This window comes from Rhamphochromis sp. 'chilingali' (assembly GCF_963969265.1).
Source record: "Rhamphochromis sp. 'chilingali' genome assembly, chromosome: 13".
NCBI classification, from domain to species: domain Eukaryota; kingdom Metazoa; phylum Chordata; class Actinopteri; order Cichliformes; family Cichlidae; genus Rhamphochromis; species Rhamphochromis sp. 'chilingali'.
In genome coordinates, this window is record NC_137940.1 from 26,421,526 (window position 1) to 26,443,219 (window position 21,694).

General features: G+C 40.0%; 2 protein-coding genes across 3 annotated transcripts; one reads left to right on the forward strand and one right to left on the reverse strand.

Annotated features, from left to right (window-relative positions):
* Nucleotides 1-1,938: 1,938 nt before the first annotated feature.
* On the reverse strand, nt 1,939-3,669 carry LOC308408545 (glutamine amidotransferase-like class 1 domain-containing protein 3, mitochondrial). The gene is made up of 5 exons (XM_080900878.1): nt 3,558-3,669; nt 2,971-3,083; nt 2,666-2,837; nt 2,378-2,579; nt 1,939-2,286 (listed from the first exon to the last, which is right to left on the reverse strand). The coding sequence occupies exons 2-5, from the start codon at nt 3,076-3,078 to the stop codon at nt 2,094-2,096; spliced, it is 675 nt and encodes a 224-aa protein (XP_080757004.1). The 5' UTR covers nt 3,079-3,083; nt 3,558-3,669; the 3' UTR covers nt 1,939-2,093.
* A 102-nt stretch (nt 3,670-3,771) lies between these two features.
* On the forward strand, nt 3,772-8,741 carry LOC308408663 (uncharacterized protein). 2 transcript variants are annotated; one of them, XM_080901031.1, is made up of 10 exons: nt 3,772-3,898; nt 4,104-4,304; nt 5,055-5,168; nt 5,252-6,928; nt 7,033-7,132; nt 7,225-7,373; nt 7,463-7,575; nt 7,660-7,749; nt 7,855-7,977; nt 8,067-8,741. In XM_080901031.1, exons 2-10 carry the CDS (start codon nt 4,223-4,225, stop codon nt 8,268-8,270), a joined length of 2,652 nt encoding a protein of 883 aa, XP_080757157.1. In that variant the 5' UTR covers nt 3,772-3,898; nt 4,104-4,222; the 3' UTR covers nt 8,271-8,741. The 2 variants fall into 2 exon arrangements, with proteins under 2 accessions (XP_080757157.1, XP_080757156.1); XM_080901030.1 differs by having other exon boundaries at nt 3,774-4,304.
* The last annotated feature ends 12,953 nt before the right edge of the window (nt 8,742-21,694 follow it).

Below are 21,694 nucleotides of genomic sequence, written 5' to 3' on the forward strand. Positions count from 1 at the left end.
CAATGCGCGCATTTACGCAGGTGGCACAGTAATCTTTATTAACACAGGGAGGGGTTGAGATCTAACAGCAAATAATAATTTGCTGCTCTTACAAAATGCAAGTCACTGTTAAACACAGATTTCAGGTATACAAGGTGAAATAATTTGTAATGAAGGATAAATTTGGATAAATTCTGCACTAGCCCTCAGTCTCACAGTCCCAAGAAGTTTCTAACAGACGACACGTTGACTCTTCTCCATCCTCCTCTCGTTCATCTGCCTGATAGAATCACGGGCTTACACTGTATTATTTTAGTTTACATCAATCTCATCCTTTCCCTCCCTCGCTCAGTGCTCGTTTCTGAGCCGCTAATTTGTGCCGTTCTTGGTAGGTAACTCGAAATGAACCGACTGCATCCTCGTTTATTCATTGGGGCACTGTTAGAGCACCCAAAGAACTTTTAATTCCCATGAGCCCATTTTTGCCAACGCATCATCTCGCTAATTTGCCACACAGCTTTCAGTGACAGACAAGACCCCGTGTCTCTCTGGTAAACTCAGAAAGCAGCTCATGCTGGGCGCAGACCGTTGGCTACTAAATGAGATCACCCTGAGAGATCACGATGACAGTGTAGACCGCTAACTTTGCCTTTATCAACATTCTTGCATGAAATATCCTCTTCTTAAAATGACAAGAACTGATGCTAATATTGTAAATATTGTAAGGAAGTGTTTAATTGTTTTCCTAAATGTTCCACACAAGTCGTTCTGAGATATTTTTGGAGATCTGTCAGAATATTTGACACTGCAGTGACAACAACACACAGTTACCAGTTACAGGTAAAACCTCATTGCAGATGAAGAGAGTGTGTTGAGAAGATCAGAGGAGTGCTCTGAGCAGCTCACGAATGAAGTAAATGATAAAGAGAGGAGGACAAGTGGAAGACAGTGAATCAGGAAGTGCAGAGGACTGATAATGAGGAATTCTAGCAGCTATGAAGAGGATAAAGAGTGGAAAGGTGGCTGGTCCAGATGATACCTGTGGAGGTAATGGCGTTTTAACCAGACTGTTTTATGCAATCTTAGAGAATGAGAAGTCTTTATAGATCTAGAGAAAGCATACGATAGGATATCAAGAGAGGAACTGTGGTTCTGCATGAGGAAGTCAGGGCAGTTTAAATAACCATGTTGACACATGAAGTTTCCCCGGCAACCTGTCCAGGGTGCAAACTGTCTTTTGTCACATATCTGCTCACATGAGCTCCAGCTCTTGGAGATGCAAAGTATAATGAGAGATTAGGAAAATGGATTGAATGAACAATAAATGATAAAAGTCCAGTTAGTTTGCCAGACCCAGAAGCAAATAGACAAGTGTGTAAAGCAGTCTAACTCACTCTAGGAAAGATGGCAGGTGGCAGTCTACACACCCGCCAGCATTCAACCCATTACACCCCATTTCAGTTCCCCAGTGTTTCCCAGCGACAACAGTTGAACCGGATATTTGACAGGCAGTGAGACAATACTGTTAAAATGTTACTGGTGACAGAGGGCTCCTTTCCATTAACTAAATCATCATTAAACAATGCAAGGATTTTGGTAGGTATACATATTTCTTACTCCATGTGTAGTCGTATGAAAAAGGTTGTATGGGGAACCTCGAGCAAACAAGCCAATTGAAACAACACAGAAAAAGTGCGTGAATAATTCCAACAAAATAACAAAAAAGGTTTAGCTGGCCACGAAAATAGTTACTTATCTGTTATTTTGCTTAAAGGTACGGACAGACTTTTGCCTACAAATGCAAATCTCCAATGTTTTCATCCAGTAAACCCCTTGGTGTAATAAACCAGACAGTTTCTAACACAATAGGTTTGAACATTATGGATTATTGTATTATGTGTATGTCAGGACATTATTGAATGACGTATAAATAAGGAAAAACAACTGAATTGTGTTGTCTTTGTTAGATAATCTTTTATTGAAATTTTATTGCATTCAAAGTTTCACATCAGGTCAAAACAAAAGTAGGAAATAGGTAAAAGAGCTTGATAAGCTTGATAGAAAAAAGGAAAGAAGAAAGCACCTCATGGATCAATAATGTGATTAACCTCTTGTTAAGCCAGTTTCAGCGTTTCTTTAACCATGACACCTATTCCATCATAGACTTTGTGAATGGGAGCGTTGCACATGAAGGCAGAGGTGGTCACCAGCTTGTTTTTGGCATCAACATGAACTTCTTCCACATCTTTGTTCACGTGTTTGCAGCCCAAATCCTTCAGGCTGCCTGCTGTCTGAGCATATGGCCACCTGATGACAGGAAGAAAAGGGACTGTCAGAGCGGCTGACTGATGTAGTTTTGCACCCACATTAACATCTGATAATAAAATACTTCACCCACTTGTCACACTCTTTGTCCTGCCCCACGGTGAGCTCGCAGCCCGGCAGGATTTTTGCAGCCAGGATGGGCGCGATGCAGCACATACCCAGCGGCTTTCCAGCTTTGTGGAAGGCCTTGATGACCTTCTCTACATTTGGCTGGATGGCACAGTCCTTATTCTTCACTGCCCAGTCACTCAGGTTCTTAGCCACACCGAAGCCCCCTAAATGGGTACAAGAGAACATCACAAAAGTGCAACTAGCACAACAGAAAGAAACAGCTTGTGTGTTTTATTCTGTGGTGTCTCACCTGGGATGATGGCAGCATCAAGTGCTGAGACATCTAGCTCTGCCAGATCAGTCACCTCACCCCTGGCGATACGGGCGCTTTCCTGCAGGATGTTTCTCTTCTCTTCTGTGGGTTTCCCCTCGCAGTGGTTTACAACATGCATCTGATCTGCATTTGGAGCAAACATCTGCACCTGCATACACATGAAATAAGAGGTTAGCCTCTGCAAGACTGAGGGATGTTGTAGGAGTTCAAATACTTCCAAATGTGACAGGGTTCAGATAAGCACACAGATGAATGTGTAACAAGCCTTTTCTCGTCCTTACTTTTGCTCCTGCACGACTCAGGTGGACAAGGACGGCAGAGGCCTCGTGGACCTCTGTGCCGTCATACACTCCACAACCTGACAGAATGACTGCAACACGCTTGGCCATGATTCCTATAAAAACACACACAAAACAATCTTCCTTTAACTGAACACCAGTCAGCATGGACTATGGACTATTTCTTTCCCAGTCTGATATAATAACCAGTTAGTTGGCTAATTACTGCTTCTGTGCCACCTGTTCTGCCTTAACATAAAATATTTACATGAGCAGGTGAGACATAAGTCCCAGGTGTGCTGCTGCTGCTGCTGCCAGTAAACACTTGTGACACCAGTAAACTGGAGTTACAGAATCGGGTGTTTAATCTGATGAATAATGAAGTTGTATCAAAGGCTAGTTTCGTCTGTACACAGTTTTTCTTTTTTGCATGTCATGAATGAATGAATGAATTAATGCCTTTGTTGTCTGAAAAGAAAACTGAAAGCAAATGGCTGACAAAACGAAATCTATCACTTGGAATTATCCTTCATTCATCAATGTTTGTCTCTAAAACGTAACTTAGGCAGTACAAGCAAAGATTTTCTCACCTTGAACGGCTCTCGGTCGGCTAGTTCTTCAGCTGTGCGGAGTCGAGTTTTCCAATAGAGGTGTGATGACTGAACTCAGAAGCAGACTCTTTATAATCCCTCCCGCTGTCTCCTCCCCCAATAACTCTGTAACCCGACAGACTGACATCATCCGCGTTACCGACAACGAGGAAAACGCCGAGTCATTCCGCGTTGTTATAAAGTTGTAATAAAATGTTGAGCTATGAAAAGAAAACGTTAAGATAAGCCACGAAACTACCGCATTGACATTAAAGTTAACTTCTTTGGCCTAACTTTTGAAAAAAGTGGCATATTAAAGCCACCGGGAATGGAAGAAGTGTGTGAGTTGTGATAGGAATATCTGTCTTATCCTGATTTGGATTTTTTGCAGCGGGGGAATGGTTAATAATTATTAATTTATTAATAATACTCTTTTCGATGATTCAGGTTAACTTATGTATTTATCTGTGTATTTTACATGCGCAAACTTCCAAATAATGACATGTTTACATTTTTATGCAATGTAACCTAAGTGATTCATTTTAGACACACAACAGATGCCTGTTGGATATTCCATGGACGCTGCCCGTGTTATTTCCCGGTGAGACACGGTTCGTCCTCTCAAGTGTCTGCTGATGTTACGCCCACGTGTATAAAACAGCCTCATGTCGACAGAGGGAGACACTACAGCCATGGCTCTAAGCGGCTCTCTGCACATATCCGTCGGCATCCTGAGCATCGGCGGTGGTAAGCTTGTGATTTGCTTTCCGAAGTGTTACCAGCTTTGTGTTTGTTTTGTTTTTTTCATGTAGACTATCATGGCGAAATGCGCGCTCATATTAATCATAACTCATATTGTCACATTAACATGAGGTGAAAAGACATTTTAATAAAGTGATTTATTTAAACTGCTGTAAGTGACCTCGAACAGCCGCCTGTCGTGAACGATATCAAGACATTTTAAGCCAGAAAGAACGGCTGAAAAAGGAGTAGTGTTAGTATAGTGCAGAAGACAGAGTAGGTGGGTACAATAATTCAGTCACAAGGATACTTGCAAAGATGTTATGTCTTTATATTCTATGTAACCTCTTTGAGAATCTTGTTGAATACAGCCTATTTACCAAAGTAAGTAAAAATATTAGATGAAATAACAACTACACACACTTAGAAAAGCTGAAAATCACTTTTAGCATTATTTTTTAAACTATCCAGTCTGCTGTAAATAAATAAGAGTTCATAATGATAAAAAACGAATTCATTATTAATTATGATTTAATAATTAAAGAATAATATAAATAATAATAAAATAATATTTCATGACGATCCTTTTAAGGTTGTTAAGTTAACTTTAAAAAACAAACTAAAAATAGATGTGAAAAAAAAAACACATTTTTGTTAACCAAAAATAAACAGATTTTTTTTTAAGCAAAAAAAAATAAATAAAATAAAGCGGTAAAGATGAGAAATAAAGATAAAGCCAGTGATTTTATCCTACAGGTTCACTCCTGCTTTCGGTGAATGGTTATGGCAGCACTCCCGAAAAAGACTTGGTCCCCCACACTGCACTGGGAATTCTGCTTCTCATCACTGCAGCGCTTCTGGCTTACTCAGGTTTGTTTAGGTTTGAGTTTTATTATTGCATGTTGTCATGTAGCTGTAAGTGTTTCTCCTGACCCTGCCCTGTTTTTTCTTAGGAATCCGTCACAGTCTGTCCCACGGCCGCCTGTTTTCCACCCTGTGTCTCACTGTTTCTGCTCTGTGGTGTGGCTCTGGTCTGGTGTATATCCTGGGAGGGCAAAGGGTCATACAGCCCACACAGCTGAGATTCGCATTTGTCCCAGGCCTTGCGGCATTTATCTTGGCCTTGCTCATCATAGGCATTGCTGCTGTTGTAGCAAAGAAAGCAGTTCTCTTTCTCATAGCTGTTGGTATCTCCTTAGCTTCCGCCCATCAGATCGCAGGTCTGACAGCGGTAGGTTTTGGCCTGTATGCCACAGCTGCTAACTACTTCCTTGTCTGTCTGGTGTGTCTTTACTTTGGTTCTGGACGTCTGCTGTCTGTGATCACTCACGGTAAAGTGGAACTTCCTGGAACAGGTGCGAAGAAGAAAGCTGAGCTGAAAGCAGAGCAGAACCAGGGGTGTAATGATGCCGTGTCAGTGAGTTTGGCGATGAATTTATTATCTGCGTCTGTATTAGCCTGCCCCCTGCTAGGTGTGGTCCCTGAGCTCTCTGTCGGTCATGTCCCCTGGCTGTGGACAGCTGGCGTGTTCCAGCTCGGCATGTGTATCCTCTTTTACAGAGGTATGGACATGCTTGCTGCCACTTTTTATGGCTTCACTTCCCTCTTTGCGTTTGCAGAGGGTTACAGTGCCCTGCTGTCATTTTATTCCATTCGGCCTTACTCACCTGTTCCCTTTCCTGTTGTCTTCTCAGTTCTTTTCTTCATACTGGCTCTGTTCAGTACTCAGAAGGACCTGCTGGAGGGCTTCTACCAGCTATTCTTTGTCGCCTATTCTATTGCTCTTGCAGCCCAGCCTCAAGGCTTTTTCCAAGCAGGCACTCAAGGTGTCCAGGCAGCTATATTTGTGGCTTCTGCTTGCATGCTTTTGATTACCACCTTTAACATGGCCTCTAGTACCAAGATTCCCACAGGGCAGAGCTGTTTCAAGGCTTTAGTTGGCAGGATGCAGAGCGTTACTCTCAGGGCACATGACAAAGAATTGCACACACCTTACCTGGGCTACTCTAAATATGCAGATGCAGAGGTGTTAGGCCATGCATCCAATGTGCTGGCTACTTTCGCAATCACAGCCACAGTAGGTAGCCAAAATCCTCTCTTTGTGCTGATTCTACCCTGGGTGGTCATGGCTGGCGGAGCACTGGAGCTGCTGTGCGGCGCAGTAGCCTTTGCTCGTGGTAAAACCTTTGAGAGCACAGTCTTTATTCTCTATGGGGTGATGTGGACGGTGTGGGGGCTGACACGATATGGCGGCCTGTATGGGGAGACCAGAGGTCTTAACATTGCTGTTGGGATCATTACCTTCCTTGTGTTCAACATTTTAGTGACAGCTGCAGCGTTGTTTATGAACGTCGCATGGTTTGTCTACGCATTTACCTTCCATCTCATACTCATCAGCTTCCTGCTGGACGCCATGGGCTCGCTGCCTTATGGCTATGACATAGGAGTCACAATCATCTTTGGCCTTGTCAGTTTTTATTTTTTCTTGGCACACATTTTCAACAGCACCTTCAAGTCTCCTCAGATCCCCTTAGGAAACCCTATTATCAAGCTGACTGGAGCAGGGGGAGGGGCAGCTGTCTGTCCACATTTACCAGCCCGTAAAGCCACATCTGTCCTACAGATTGCAGGTAAGACATAGAATACACTGATGCTGAGTTCTCAAATAAGCAGATGTTAGTATGCTGGACGTGGGTTTCATTTTACTATCACCCCCTCTTCTTTCTTCATGCAGAAATCATGAAAAATGGCGGCATATGTGGAATGCCTACTGACACCGTCTATGTGCTGGTGGCTGCTTGCAACAGACCTGATGCTGTAATCAAAGCTTACAAGTGAGTTTCCTATTTCATGTATTTCACTTGTCCCTAAGTGTATTTATAGCTGTCTAATTCCTGTTAAATCTCGCTATTTTGTTTGGCTTCAGGGTGAAGAAGCAGGCAGAGGACCGTCCCATGTCCATGTGGATCTCCTCTGTCAAGCAGCTGGAGCCGGTGCGACACCTGCTGAGCCCTCTGCTTCTGGACTTCATGGAGGCTGCGTGGCCATCTTCCATTAGCATGGTTATACCAAGAGGTGAGTGTAAGACTGTGCGTGAGTGTGTCTGTGTGCTGGTGGGATTTTTCTTATTATCATCATTTTTTGTTTCTTGCTTTCTCACACAGGCCCGTGGATGGAAATCTTTGGTTTGGGAGATGCTGCCAAACACATTGGGACTCCACAAAGCATTGCTATCAGAAACCCCGACTGTTCTGTAGCCACACATCTCATTGGTTTGGTAAGGGACATCAATATTGATCATTGCATGTCCAAAAATGAACCAAAATCAGTGAATATAAACTTCTAATACTTATTCCTATAGGTGGGGCCCATTGCAGTAACATCAGCCAACCCCACAGGTGAAGCTGATACAACTCACCACAATCAAGTGTATGCCAAACTGGGAAACAAGGTAATCATGATAATTTAGTTAATGAAGACTAAACAAGCTGCTGATTCCTAATTTTTTTCAGTTTTATTTTGTTTTTACTGAACTGGACGTGGTTTTGTTTCTTAGGTGGATGGAGTGTTATGTGATGGACCCTCCCCAGAGAACACTGCATCTACTGTGGTTGACTGCACCAAGATTGAAACTGGACAAATTGGTTTCTTTAGAGTCGGTCTCATTCCAAAATCAAAGGTAATATAAAGATGACACAGTCATTCTCTCTGTTGTAGTAATTTGGTGGTTGTTTACTTTGAAACCTGCTATTTCTGTCTGCTTTCAAGGTTCTTCAAATCTTTGAGGAGGTTCAGAGGCGGCACAGACAAGGGCAGACCAATCCTGCCTTTCAGTATGATATGGAGCTACCACTTACAGAAAGAGACATTTCAGAAGTGGGAAGCACCGAAGATTCGGGAAGAGAGTCTGAAAACTCAACACCCTCCCCGCCTTCACTTGAAGAAAATCCAGTCCTCGGGAATGGATCGTAGTTTCTATGCATTTGCTTAAAATATGCTGCCATTTCTAATAAACCTGATGTGTAAAGCTGTTATTAAATGAGGGAAATCACATTGTGGAACTAACTGGGTGATTTGTAATGTACTTAATAAAGTGTTATTTATTATGTTTCCCTTTTGTCTGAAAATTACAAAATTACAATAATGCACCTTTTAACTTTTCATGTTGAAATATAAAACTGCATTTGATTGATTCTAAATGCATATGTCCCTGATCATAAAATACTATTTGAAAAAAGTTGTGTTTTCTTTTATTCTTTGAAAGGTCATAATGTTCAAAATGACATGTAGGTTTTTGCTCATAATGAAAGTAGCTGATTGTGTCATGAGATTTCATCAATATTCTATTTTTAATGTGCATCATTAAAAATAACAAAAAGCATAACAATAAGTAATGAAATGAGTAACAAATATCTAATCTTACTATAATGGTGTATATGCCATGTATGCATGTCTGTATGTCCTTAACAGGGCTAATCTGAATACTGTGGATTTTTATATAAATTCCATGCATTTCACAATTCCCCTGCAAATGCAATGTTACGTTTGTTTGCATTTATTACATCTGCAACGTACATAACTTATAACTACATAACGTTTAACAGTCACCAAATGTTTTTTCCAAGGGAGAATTTAAGATAAGATAAAGATAAGATAAGATAAAACTTTATTAATCCCTCGGGTGTGTTCCTCTGGGAAATTCGGTAAGTTGAAGCCATCAGAATTATTAGAGTTTTGAACTTCTAATCAGCTTGAATTTTTATTTCGTTTTAGCTTTTTGTTTTCAAGTTGGTTTACTATCAGTTTCCAGAGCAGTTTGCTTGTTTCAGTTTAGTTTTTATTGTTTGAAAATGTATAGTTATACTTTTGTTTTTATTCGTTTCAGTGCTAATTTTAGTCTTTAGCAGGGGACAGTTTTAAATAATTATAATAACCTTGAGAGTCACCAAACACAGAATCACATATATGGAACGCCACACAAGCCAAATTTTTTGTTTGTGATAATAAAATAAGCTTGATACATGTAAAGTTCATTTACATTGCAGTTTTGAAGACTAAAAGTCACAAAGTAAATTACAAAATAAAATAAAATACAACAAATAAAAATGGCATGAATGGATGAAACTAAACAGAAGCAAGCCTGCACAGGTAGCTCTTCTGTTTAAGCTTATCTTTAAAGGTATAAAGAGAGTCCTCAGATCTTAATTTGGTACAACTTGTAGTTAACCTGTAGTTAACTTGCACTTAATATGTCTAAAATCTACCAAACAAGCTTTGACTCAAGGCACAGCTTACTTGATTTGTATTTTAAATACAAATTGTGACTTTGCGATTGTGCCTAAAGTTATTCTGCAGCTTCTTTGTTTTAGCATCCAAATGTATACAGATAAATATATATAATCAGCAAACATCTGGCAAGTTAGAGTAGGTGGACGGATTTCAGACATTCAAAAAAAAAGAGGATCCAACCATTTGTGAAATTGTTTTCTGTCTGTAAAAGCTGATTTTATCCAGTCAATTAAATGAAGTGAAAACATCAACGTGTTAACTGTTCCAAGTATACCACTGTTTTTACTCCTTAATTAAAAGCTGGACACAATATTAGAAATATTTAAATATTTTAAAAAGGTATTAAGGGTGCATAGTCACCAGGTTATCAGTCAGGAGACAGCAGACTGTGTTCTGCATGAGAAATGTTTGTCTGTTCGCAAACTTGATCAAGTCAAGGCATCAAAATCTACCTGGTTACATTTAGGCACTAAAAACTACAAAGATTTTGTAGTTTTGGTTCAAATATTTCCCTTCCCAATACTAATGTTTCACATTAACTTCATGATTTATATATTCAATGCCAAGCAGTCTTTCATAAGCATAACGTGGTGACAGTAGCTGAAAAACATCACTGACACAAAAGAATGCATTGCATGAAAGAAACAAAACAATACTCATTGTCAACCTGGGAATGGAAAAAATGTCATGATGCATCTAATATAGTCTTATGAGAAGAAGCGTGAAGAAACGAAACCGTTTTTTGTTTAGAGGTAAACACAGCTCACTCCTGTTTCTAAGCAAATTCTAAATAAAATCTCTTTTTAAAATACTTTTAGAATAGTGCAATGCAATTCAAGTGATACTTGTGTATTAATAAGCAACTCTTTATACATACTTTGTCACCATGTAAACAGCCTATTACCTGATACTGGAACCAGGAAATATACAGGTCACTTTTTCTGAGCATCAACAGGCACTCTGGATTTATTTGATGATGGACGGCTTTTTAAACACAGTGAGTGGATGGCCCTAAAGTCTCAAAAAAAAAAAAACCTCAGTGCTATGATGCAGCAGTAATATTGTGACACTAAAAGACACTCATCATATAAAACTGCATTAAGAGTGCATAGATTATCAATCACGAGACAGCAGGTTGTGCCCTGCTGGTGAAATTTGTGGAAGGAGGAAGTATTGTGTTTTTGGTTAAATATGTCAGAAACATCCCCACAGCATGGTGCTGCCACCATCACTGTCGAGGTGGTATTGGCCAGGTGATGAGTGGTGCCAGGTTTCATCCAGACATGACGCTTGCCTTTTGGGCCAAAGAGTTCAGTCTTTGTTTCTCATGGTGCCCTTTGACAAAGTCTACGTGGGTTGTCATGTGCTTTTTACTGAGGAGTGGCTTCATCTGGCCACTTTACCATACAGGCCTGAGTGTTCCAGAAATGGTTGTCCTTCTGGAAGGTTCCCCTTTGTCCACAGAGCAGTGCAGGAGCTGTCAGAGTGACCACTGGGTTCTTGCTTACCTCCCTGACTTAGACCCTTCTACCCTGATTCCTCAGATTGGTATTTCTGTACCTTTCTCTAGGTCGGTGCCTCAATACAATCCTTACAATCCTGTCTCGGAGGTCTATAGACAATTCCTCGGATGTCATGGCTTTGTTTGTGCTTTGACATACACTGTCAGCTATGAGAACTTACATAGACAGGTGTGTGCCTTTTCAAATCATGTCGTATCCACTGAATTTAGCACAAATGGACTCCAGTCCCCCGTAGAAATCTAATAGACGATCAGTGGAAACAGGGTGAACCTGAGCTCAGTTTTGAAGCTATATAAACATAAAATATTGTTTTATAATAATAAAACAATATTTTATGACGATCCTTTTAAGGTTAAGTTAACTTTAAAAAACAAACTAAAAAAATAGATGTGAAAAAAAAACATTTTACTTAACCAAAAATAAACAGATTTTTTTTTAAGTAAAAAAATAAATAAATAAAGCGGTAAAGATGAGAAATAAAGATAAAGCCAGTGATTTTATCCTACAGGTTCACTCCTGCTTTTGGTGAATGGTTATGGCAGCACTCCCGAAAAAGACTTGGTCCCCCACACTGCACTGGGAATTCTGCTTCTCATCACTGCAGCGCTTCTGGCTTACTCAGGTTTGTTTAGGTTTGAGTTTTATTATTGCATGTTGTCATGTAGCTGTAAGTGTTTCTCCTGACCCTGCCCTGTTTTTTCTTAGGAATCCATCACAGTCTGTCCCACGGCCGCCTGTTTTCCACCCTGTGTCTCACTGTTTCTGCTCTGTGGTGTGGCTCTGGTCTGATGTATATCCTGGGAGGGCAGAGGGTCATACAGCCCACACAGCTGAGATTCGCTTTTGTTCCAGGCCTTGCAGCATTTATATTGGCCTTGCTCATCATAGGCATTGCTGCTGTTGTAGCAAAGAAAGCAGTTCTCTTTCTCATAGCTGTTGGTATCTCCTTAGCTTCCGCCCATCAGATCGCAGGTCTGACAGCGGTAGGTTTTGGCCTGTATGCCACAGCTGCTAACTACTTCCTTGTCTGTCTGGTGTGTCTTTACTTTGGTTCAGGACGTCTGCTGTCTGTGATCACTCACGGTAAAGTGGAACTTCCTGGAACAGGTGCGAAGAAGAAAGCTGAGCTGAAAGCAGAGCAGAACCAGGGGTGTAATGATGCCGTGTCAGTGAGTTTGGCGATGAATTTATTATCTGCGTCTGTATTAGCCTGTCCCCTGCTAGGTGTGGTCCCTGAGCTCTCTGTCGGTCATGTCCCCTGGCTGTGGACAGCTGGCGTGTTCCAGCTCGGCATGTGTATCCTCTTTTACAGAGGTATGGACATGCTACTTTCAGAATAGTGCAATGCAATTCAAGTGTACTTGTGTATTACTAAGCAACTCTTTATACATACTTTATACATACAGGCCTGAGTGTTCCAGAAATGGTTGTCCTTCTGGAAGGTTCTCCTTTGTCCCTCCCTGACTTAGACCCTTCTACCCTGATTGCTTAGATTGGTATTTCTGTACCTTTCTCTAGATCGGTGCCTCAATACAATCCTGTCTTGGACGTCATGGCTTGGTTTGTGCTTTGACATACACTGTCAGCTATGAGAACTTACATAGACAGGTGTGTGCCTTTTCAAATCATGTCGTATCCACTGAATTTAGCACAAATGGACTCCAGTCCCCGTAGAAACATCTGATAGACGATCAGTGGAAACAGGGTGAACCTGAGCTCAGTTTTGAAGCTCAGGTGCTTCAAAACACGGCTGTTTCCTGAATGTTTCTAAGCAATTTAGATAGTCAGAATTGTTTTAAATACTTCCTTAATTGTGAATAATTAACTAGCACACTAACTCAAGTGATTCTCAGTGATCTAATATTTATGTGAACTTTGTGACTGAATAATCAACGAGTTACCAAAAAAGAACCAGGAAACGTGTCAGCGGGCTTTTCCCTCACTACACTTTCCTCCTAGTTTGAGCAGCAACACTCCCCCTGGACTCATTTTATGATGGGAAATTTTGTAGCTCAGAGTGAGCACAAGCTCCCACCCAAAGTCTTAGAAAACTCGAGCTCCAACAGGTGGATGGGGAGCATAGCTTTTCACCCATTTTCAGATCTTACCAGAGATGTACGATCAGTTCAAGTCTGGCCTCCGGCTTGGACACTCAAAGTCTTTTACTTTGTTAAAAAAAAAAAAGATGAAGTGATGGCCTTATTTAGTCACTGAAAACTGCTTTGTTAGGTTTAGGAAGTTTTGTGTTTTGTGTTAAATATGTCGTTTTGCAACATAAATCTAATGATTTAAATTTAATGCAGTGACTTTATAGTGTTTCTGTATCTGGTGACTAACATCACTGACACAAAAGAAACCAAAGAAACATATTGCATGTACGAGAGGAAATAGTAGCCTTTGAGAAGTCTTCTGAGAATGGGTAAAATGTTAAGCTGATTGTCAGGGCTGATGTGGAAAGACAGGACTCGTATGCAGGGCTCCTTTGAAGAAGAAGACAGTGGATTTATTTACAGTGAAGCAAAGGTAACAACAACAACAACAGTTCAATATATACAGACGTGGACTAAATTGTTGGTACCCTTCAGTCAGTGAAAGAAAAACTCACAATGGTCACAGAAATAACTTTAATTTGACAAAAGTAATAATAAACAAAAAATTCCAATCTTAACCAATGAAAGTTTGACATTGCTTTCCAACCATGCTTCAACTGAATTATTTAAAAAGTAAATGCATGAAACAGGCCTGGACAAAAATGATGGTACCCCTAGAAAAGAATGAAAATAATGTGACCAAAGGGACATGTTAATCCAAGGTGTGTCCACTAATCAGCATCACAGGTGTCTGCAATCTTGTAATCAGTCAGTGGGCCTATAGGACTCCAGGTAGTCACTGTGTTGTTTGGTGACATGGTGTGTACCACACTCAACATGGACCAGAGGAAGCAAATGAAAGAGTTGTCTCAGGAGATTAGAAAGAAAATCATAGACAAGCATGTTGAAAGTAAAGGCTATAAGACCATCTCCAAGCAGCTAGATGTTCCTGTGACTACAGTTGCACATGTCATTCAGAAATTTAAGATCCATGGGACTGTAGCCAACCTCCCTGGATGTGGCTGCAGGAGGAAAATTGACAACAGATCAAAGAGACGGATATTCCGAATGGTAACAAAAGAGCCCAGAAAGAAATCCAAGCTGAACTTCATGCTCATGGAACATCAGTGTCAGATCGCACCATCCGTCGTTGTTTCAGCCACAGTGGCCTACATGGGAGACGACCAAGGACACTATTGTTGAAAACAAATCATAAAAAAGCCAGACTGGAATATGCCAAACTACATGTTGACAAGCCACAAAGCTTCTGGGAAAATGTCCTGTGGACAGATGAGACAAAAATTGAACTTTTTGCCAAGGCACATCAGCTCTATGTTCACCGACGGAAAAATGAAGCATATCAAGAAAAGAACACTGTCTTAACTGTGAAAATGGGGGAAGCTCGGTTATGTTCTAGGGCTGCTTTGCTGCATCTGGAACAGGGTGTCTTGAATCTGTGCAGGGTACAATGAAATCTCAAGACTATCAAGGGATTCTAGAGAGAAATGTGCTGGCCAGTGTCAGAAAGCTTGGTCTAAGTCGCAGGTCATGGGTCTTACAAAAGGACAATGACGCAAAACACACAGCGAAAAAAAACACCGAAGGATGGCTAAGAGGGAAACATTGGACTATTTTAAAGTGGCCTTCTATGAGCCCTGACCTCAATCCTATTGAGCATTTTTGGAAGGAGCTGAAACATGCAGTCTGGAAAAGGCGCCCCTCAAACCGGAAACAACTGGGCCAGTTTGCTTATGAGGAGTGGGCCAAAATACTTGCTGAGCGGAGCAGAAGTCTCACTGGCAGTTACAGGAATCGGGGGTTTTTTTGGGGGGTTTTTTGTTTTTTTTTAATGCATTTGAAAGAATGTCAAGCAATCTCTTGTAGAGTTTTGATGTAAAAAAATAATAATAATAATAATACTAAGTCTAATCAGTTTTTCAATAAGGCTGTAACATGATAAAATGTAGAATAAGGGAAGTGTTGCCAATGATTTCTGGATGCTCTGCAATAACCTTTGATGCCCTTGGAATGAGGAAAATGTTAAGCTAAGGTTTGGCGGGAAATTCGGCAGTTTCGCTATTATGATTAGCAATGCATTTGTTATGTCATGTAGATAAAAATATAAATTATGTAACTAAGAAAGTGCACGAAGTTTTTTGTTCTAGTTTGTTTTGTTTAGAGGCAATCTGATGTTTTAATACTTCCTGACTTGTGCAATAAGTCAAGTGATACTCTTCCATGAATAAGCAACCGTGCATACTTTGTCACACTCAGTATGGCAAGCTGAGAGCAGTAGCTGTTGTAAAGCATTATTTCCATATCCTCATGAGTAACACCACTGATGTAAAATGGTGTTACAGCCTTCATCCATAATGCATTACATTCATTTTTTTACACACAATACCCCATAATGACAAAATGAAAAAAAAAAACAGTTTGCTTGAAATTCCTCCAAGTTTATTATTTATTATTATAAAAAAAAACATTTATACAAAAACATGTAGTGAAAACATTTACTCAATATTTTGAGGGGAACCTTTGGCAGCAATTGCATTTTATTTTCTGAGTATGATGCTACAAGCCTGGCACACATATTTTTGGGCAGTTTCTCCTATTCTTCTTTGAAGAACCTCTCGAGCTTCAACAGGTGGATGGCGAACGTCCATTTCCTCCCCATTTTCAGATCTCTCCAGAGATGTTCAATCAGGTTCAAGACGGGGTTCTGGCTGGGACACTCAAAGATATTCACAGTGGTCCTGAAGCCACTCCTTTGTTATCTTGGCTGATTGTTTAGGGGCATCGTCCTTTAGGAAGATAAACCTTCTCACCAGTCTGAGGTCCAGCGCTTTCTGGTGCAGGTTATCAACAAGGATGTCTCTGTATGTTGCAGTATTTGTCTTTCCCTCGACCCTGACAGGTCTACCAGGTCCTTCTGCTAAACAACATCTCCACAGCATGATGGTGCCACCACCATGCTTCACTGTAGGGATGTATTGGCCAGGTGATGAGTGGTGCCTGGTTTCAGCCATGACACTTGCCTTTCGGGCCAAAGAGTTCATATTCCTTGGACTTTCTTGGGCTTTATTCTTTGACATGTACTGTCAACTATGAGACTTAACATAGACATGTGTGCCTTTTCAAATCATGTCGTATCCAATGAATTTACCACAGCTGGACTCCAATCCCCTGTAGAAACATCTGATAGATGTTCAGTAGAAACAGGCTGCACCTGAGCTTGGTTCTGAGTGTCATAAGTGTCCTTTTTTTTTAATGCATTTTAAAAAATGTCAAGCAATCTTTCGTAGAATTTTGATGTAAAAAATGAATAATATTATGACTAATCGTGTTTTCGAATAAGGCTGTAACATGATAAAATGTAGAATAAGGGAAGTGTTGCCAATGATTTCTGGATGCTCTGCAATAACCTTTGATGCCCTTGGAATGAGGAAAATGTTAAGCTAAGGTTTGGCGGGAAATTCGGCAGTTTCGCTATTATGATTAGCAATGCATTTGTTATGTCATGTAGATAAAAACATAAATTATGTAACTAAGAAAGTGCTCGAAGAAGCACAAAGAAAAAACATGACGAAATGAAACCAGCTGTTGTAGTTGTTTAGAGGAAAACACGGCTGTTTCCTGAATGCTTCTCAGCAATTTAGATCAAATCAGAATTGTTTTAAATACTTCCTTACTTGTAAATAATTACCTAGCACAATAACTCAAGCGATACTCGGTGATCTACTCTCTATAGGAACTTTGTGACTGTACAATCAACCAGTTACCTAATTTGGGGTAAGGAACCAGGAAACGTACAGTACTTTCCTCCTTGTTTGAGCAGCAACACTCCCTCTTGACTCGTTTTATGATGGGAAATTTGTAGTGCAGAGTGAGAGCAAGCTCCCACCCAAAGTCTCAGATACCTCTAGGTGTAGACACAGCAGTAATCGTGTCAAACTATTTATATGTGCATGTGCAAACATTCGTAATATTCTGCTCAATATGTATCTTTGTTTCACTGCCTTACCAGCTTTTCTGTTTTTTAAGCTGTATTCTAATAGGGGAGGGGGGGGGGGTCTGAAACGAAGACCATCCAAAACAGCATTTAAAAATATATATTTTGATGTAATTTCCTGTAATGTTATCTAATGAAACTGTGGAAAAGAGAAACTGTGCATCCAAAATGTGTACTGTAACATGTTCCACAGTTTGTCATGTAACAGCCTTATTCCAAATTGGATTAAAATCATTTTTCACCTAAAACTACAAACAATCCTGTGCAACGCAATGCAATATAATAACGTATAGGTTATTGGAAAGAATTTGACGCAAAAAGACTCATTCTCGTTCACGATTATGTAGTATTGTTTGTAGAATGAATTTGATGTCACATTTTTAACAAAAAGACAGAAAGCAGAAACAGAAAGCTTTTTAATGTAACTGCTCCTTCCTGGTAAGAAATTGACTCATTTATTACAACAGTTTCTTTTGTTCATTGTATGTCTGCATTCATTTTCTGTATTTGAGATAATGATGGAGGAGATGACTCCTTATGAACACTCCTTACAGCAAGCTTGACAAGTGTTTCCTCGAAGATACAGAGATGAGATGAGGTTAATTCTTTGACGTGAATAAAAACAAGACTTTACATTTCTTTCTAAGGAAGGGACACTTGAGAATATTTTCTTATCATATTTTGTGGTTAGCTTTGGCTTGCTGTCAAACTCGTATCGGGACAATATTTCTTCTTGGTGTGGTGCAATGTTTTCGATTAACAGTAACTGGTTATGCTGATAATTGTTGTATATGACACGTTCTCTTAACTAACCACTATACTGACCATTACATGATTATTTGTAATTGCACTGTAAAAAAGCCAGTGATGTGTCTTTTTTCACAAGTCATCTGATTGTTACTTTGTCTTCATAAAAGTTGAAACTCATCAGATAAGGCAACATTTTCCAATCTTCTGTCATCCTTTTTTAAGTCTGTGTGAACTGTAACCTCAGTTTCCTGTGCAACGCTGCCAGAAGTGGTGACCAGATAAGCCTCTGTACAACATTTTCCACAGGTTTTGCAGATCGCAGTGTATTTTGGGAAATACCTTTTTGATTCTTTCAATAAAAGTTCTCCCTAAATGAGGAAAAATATAGTGTGAGGCGACACGGATATATGTATCATAACATGGCTAAAAAAATAGTCACATATGGCTCAAAAATAATGATCTATGAATCTCTCCCTACAATAAAAAATTATGAGACAAAACAGCAGCTGAAGTAACAGCACCATAAAAGAGAATACTGGAATGTACAAAGACTATGAGGCCATAAAGACAAACCTCAGCTATATATATATATATATATATATATATATATATATATATATATATATATATATATATATATATATACATATATTAAATTTTCTGTTGCCTTCCTATCAGCTCAAAGCAGTTTGGCCATTCTCCTTTAATCTCCGCTATCAACGAGGCTTTTTCATGCAGAGAACTTTCGCCTCTGGATATTTTTCCTTTTCAGACTGCTCCCTGTTAGCGTTAAAGGTGACTGTGTAGGAAAATCCCACTAAATCAGCACTTTCTGAAATACTCAGACCAGCCTATCAGGCGATCGTGGCTCAAGAGTTGGCAATTCGTCTTGTGATGGCCTACTGGTGTTGGCCAGAGGGGCTGATGGCACGATATGGCAGCCTCACTTCTGTCAGTCTGCCCCAGGGCAGCTGTGGCTACAACTGTAGCTTGCCTCCACCAGTACGTGAGAGTGAATGAATTGTAAAGCACTTTGAGGGTCTCGAAATGCGCTATATAAATGCAATCCATTATTATTATTATAACTGTAGTGGTGTACCTAATGAACTGGCTGGTGAGTACATGCTGACAACAGGAAATCCAGTGATGTTCTTTACTGTCACTGATATCCCTGTGGCCCAAGGACTTTGAGAAGATGTATAACAAACACAGTTGACAACAAGTGAAGTGCCGTGAATACTGTTCGGATGCACTGCAGGCCATGGCGATGTGACAGCTGCGAAAGAATTTCACAGTAACTGTTCCTGGTAAGTTCCTGGTAACAAATTTACTCATTTAGTACAACAGTGTCTTTGTTCTTTGTGAGTCTGCATTCTTTTTCTAAACAAAAAGATGCTTTGCTCAATGAATGTTTGAGATAATGATAGAGGAGATGACATGAGTATGTACACTCCTTCCTTGACAAGTGTTTCCTCGTAGATACAAAGATGAGACACAGTATCCGAAAGATTATTTGACGTGAATAAAAACAACACTTTACTTCAACAAAAACAAGGTTCTAAATTTCCTTTAGAGGAAGACTGTGGGACTGCACAATGCACCTTTGTGTTCTTTGAAAGAGCACAAAGCCAAATATTACATAAATAACTTTTTGATTAAATTAAGAAATTACATGACGTTTACTGATAATACGTAAAAGCTATTTTCAGTCACCTACATTTAAATTGTTATTCAGCCTTCATTAAGCAACAGGTGAGGAAAATTTAAGTAACTGAGGCTGTTCAACTACCCGCAAGGAAGTTCGCACAATACAGTGAACAAAAGAAGAATTGTGTTTTAAAACGAGGTGTGGTATGCAATCTTCAGCACGCGCATACCTTCAAGGGAATTTCTGAAAGATGAGCTTCCACAAAAGACAAGAAAAGTGTACAATGACTGCATGCATGAAGGCATTGTTTACATAAGGTGCATCCGAAAATGACTCGATGCCTTTGTCCTCAGCTTAAACTCTAGTGAACCTAGAGTAAAAGTATAACACACTTCATTAATAAAATAGTGAAGGAAAAAATTTGAAGAAAAAAATAGATTTAAAATGCTTTTCTTTGGATTGCTTGGATTTATGGTGTTAATCACATTTTCTTTGGCGTATTTCGACTTTTAAAACAATCTTTCTTTTATTTTCTTTGCATCTTTAACAAAGATATTGACCCTTTATTTGGACAGTGTCGCATTTCCAACCTGTTATTAAGGTTGGTTTAATGTATTTGTCTTTTCTGGCCTTACATTGTATACAATTATATTATTATAATATATAATATATAATTTTATACTTAATTATATTATAATATGTTTGTGTGGATAGTATACCTTTTTTTTTTACAGACAAAAAATACATATATCAATCACCTGGATCACCTGTTGAAAAAGAAAAAAGAGAAAACAAGCAGGAAAAAAAGAGCAATATAATAAACAACATCATCGCGATGATCTATGTGAATATAACAGTAAATACTAAATATTAAACATTATTGTGCAGCACAGGATCAACAGCGCACAGTGTGCTTTGAGGTAGGAGCCAAAAAGAGTGTAGTTTGTGTCTGTGAGCACTCGTGTGTACACCTGTGAGCATGAACGCGCTTGTATTTAAAAGGTTCCTTCATGTAATGATCTGCTAGAGGGTGTGGGGGGCCATAGCCCCATCCTCCAGGGCATGAAGCAGGTATGGAGGAGATCCAGGCTCCAGACATCCAGAGACCCTCAGAGCACAAGAGACCAAGGAAGACCAACGGAGGGGCAGCCGTGCCACTGTCCCGGAAAGAGCTGAGGAGAGTCCCAGAATGAGGGGTCACTCAGCAGCCGCGGAGCAGAAGCCAGGAGGGCCTGAGATGTCCCTAGAGAGGTGGCGTCTGATACCTGACATGACATATAGACACAGAAAAACAGGCACATACAGATACAAACATCCATTCCCACCCTCATGCTCTCATATGCAATTACTCAACACTCACCCAACGTGGAGACAGAGATAAACAGACACTGTACACAGAATCACACTCCCCAAGCGTACTCTATACCCCAGGTCTAGGTACCCTTGCCCCTGGAGGGGGAAACTGCACCCAGACCCAGGTAGTGTTACCCTCTTCCCTGGGGTGGAAAAAAGCAGACCGCCCCGACGCCACAGCAGCAGGGAGGCCCCACATTCCAGACCCCAGTCGGACGGTTTCAATTTTAAACATGTTTATGTTTGTACTACTGTGTCATGAACTAGCCTTCATTTATTTTTATTTTTTCTGAAAAATAAGCAGCAGGTGCAGCAATTTATTGAAAAATAAATGGAAATGTAGTATGTAAGCCAAAAATAGAATTTGTAAAATTCTAACAAGCTTGAAAGTCAATATTTGCTTTGAACATCTTTATTGTTCAGCAAAGCCTGAACTCACTCAGGCAGGCTCTCTTGTTTCTTGCTATCTTCATGTTGTCTTCAGGAATAGTTCTCTGGGCTTCTTGAAGGACATTCAAAGCTCTTCTCTGGATGTTGGCAGTCTTTTTGTCCCTTCTCTGTCAAGATGATCCCACACTTCTTCAATAATGTTGAGGTCTGGGCACTGGGGAGGCCAGTCTATGACTAATAGTTATGTGGTCTGTGTTCTGTTCAGGTATGTTTTTACTGCAGTGTGTTGTGGATCACTGACAAAGATCTCCAACTGACAACCATCATGATACGGCCTCCAT

What these genes read in the sequence shown, in the direction of transcription:
- LOC308408545 (XM_080900878.1), bottom strand. Translation starts at nt 3,078, where the DNA reads ATGGCCAAGCGTGTTGCAGTCATTCTGTCAGGTTGTGGAGTGTATGAC. An exon ending in TGAGTCGTGCAGGAGCAAAA is followed by an intron (nt 2,838 to 2,970) that starts GTAAGGACGAGA and finishes ATGTGTATGCAG; the next exon opens with GTGCAGATGTTTGCTCCAAA. An exon ending in CAGGACAAAGAGTGTGACAA is followed by an intron (nt 2,287 to 2,377) that starts GTGGGTGAAGTA and finishes TCCTGTCATCAG; the next exon opens with GTGGCCATATGCTCAGACAG.
- LOC308408663 (XM_080901031.1), top strand. Translation starts at nt 4,223, where the DNA reads ATGTCGACAGAGGGAGACACTACAGCCATGGCTCTAAGCGGCTCTCTG. An exon ending in AGCGCTTCTGGCTTACTCAG is followed by an intron (nt 5,169 to 5,251) that starts GTTTGTTTAGGT and finishes GTTTTTTCTTAG; the next exon opens with GAATCCGTCACAGTCTGTCC. An exon ending in TAGCATGGTTATACCAAGAG is followed by an intron (nt 7,374 to 7,462) that starts GTGAGTGTAAGA and finishes TTTCTCACACAG; the next exon opens with GCCCGTGGATGGAAATCTTT.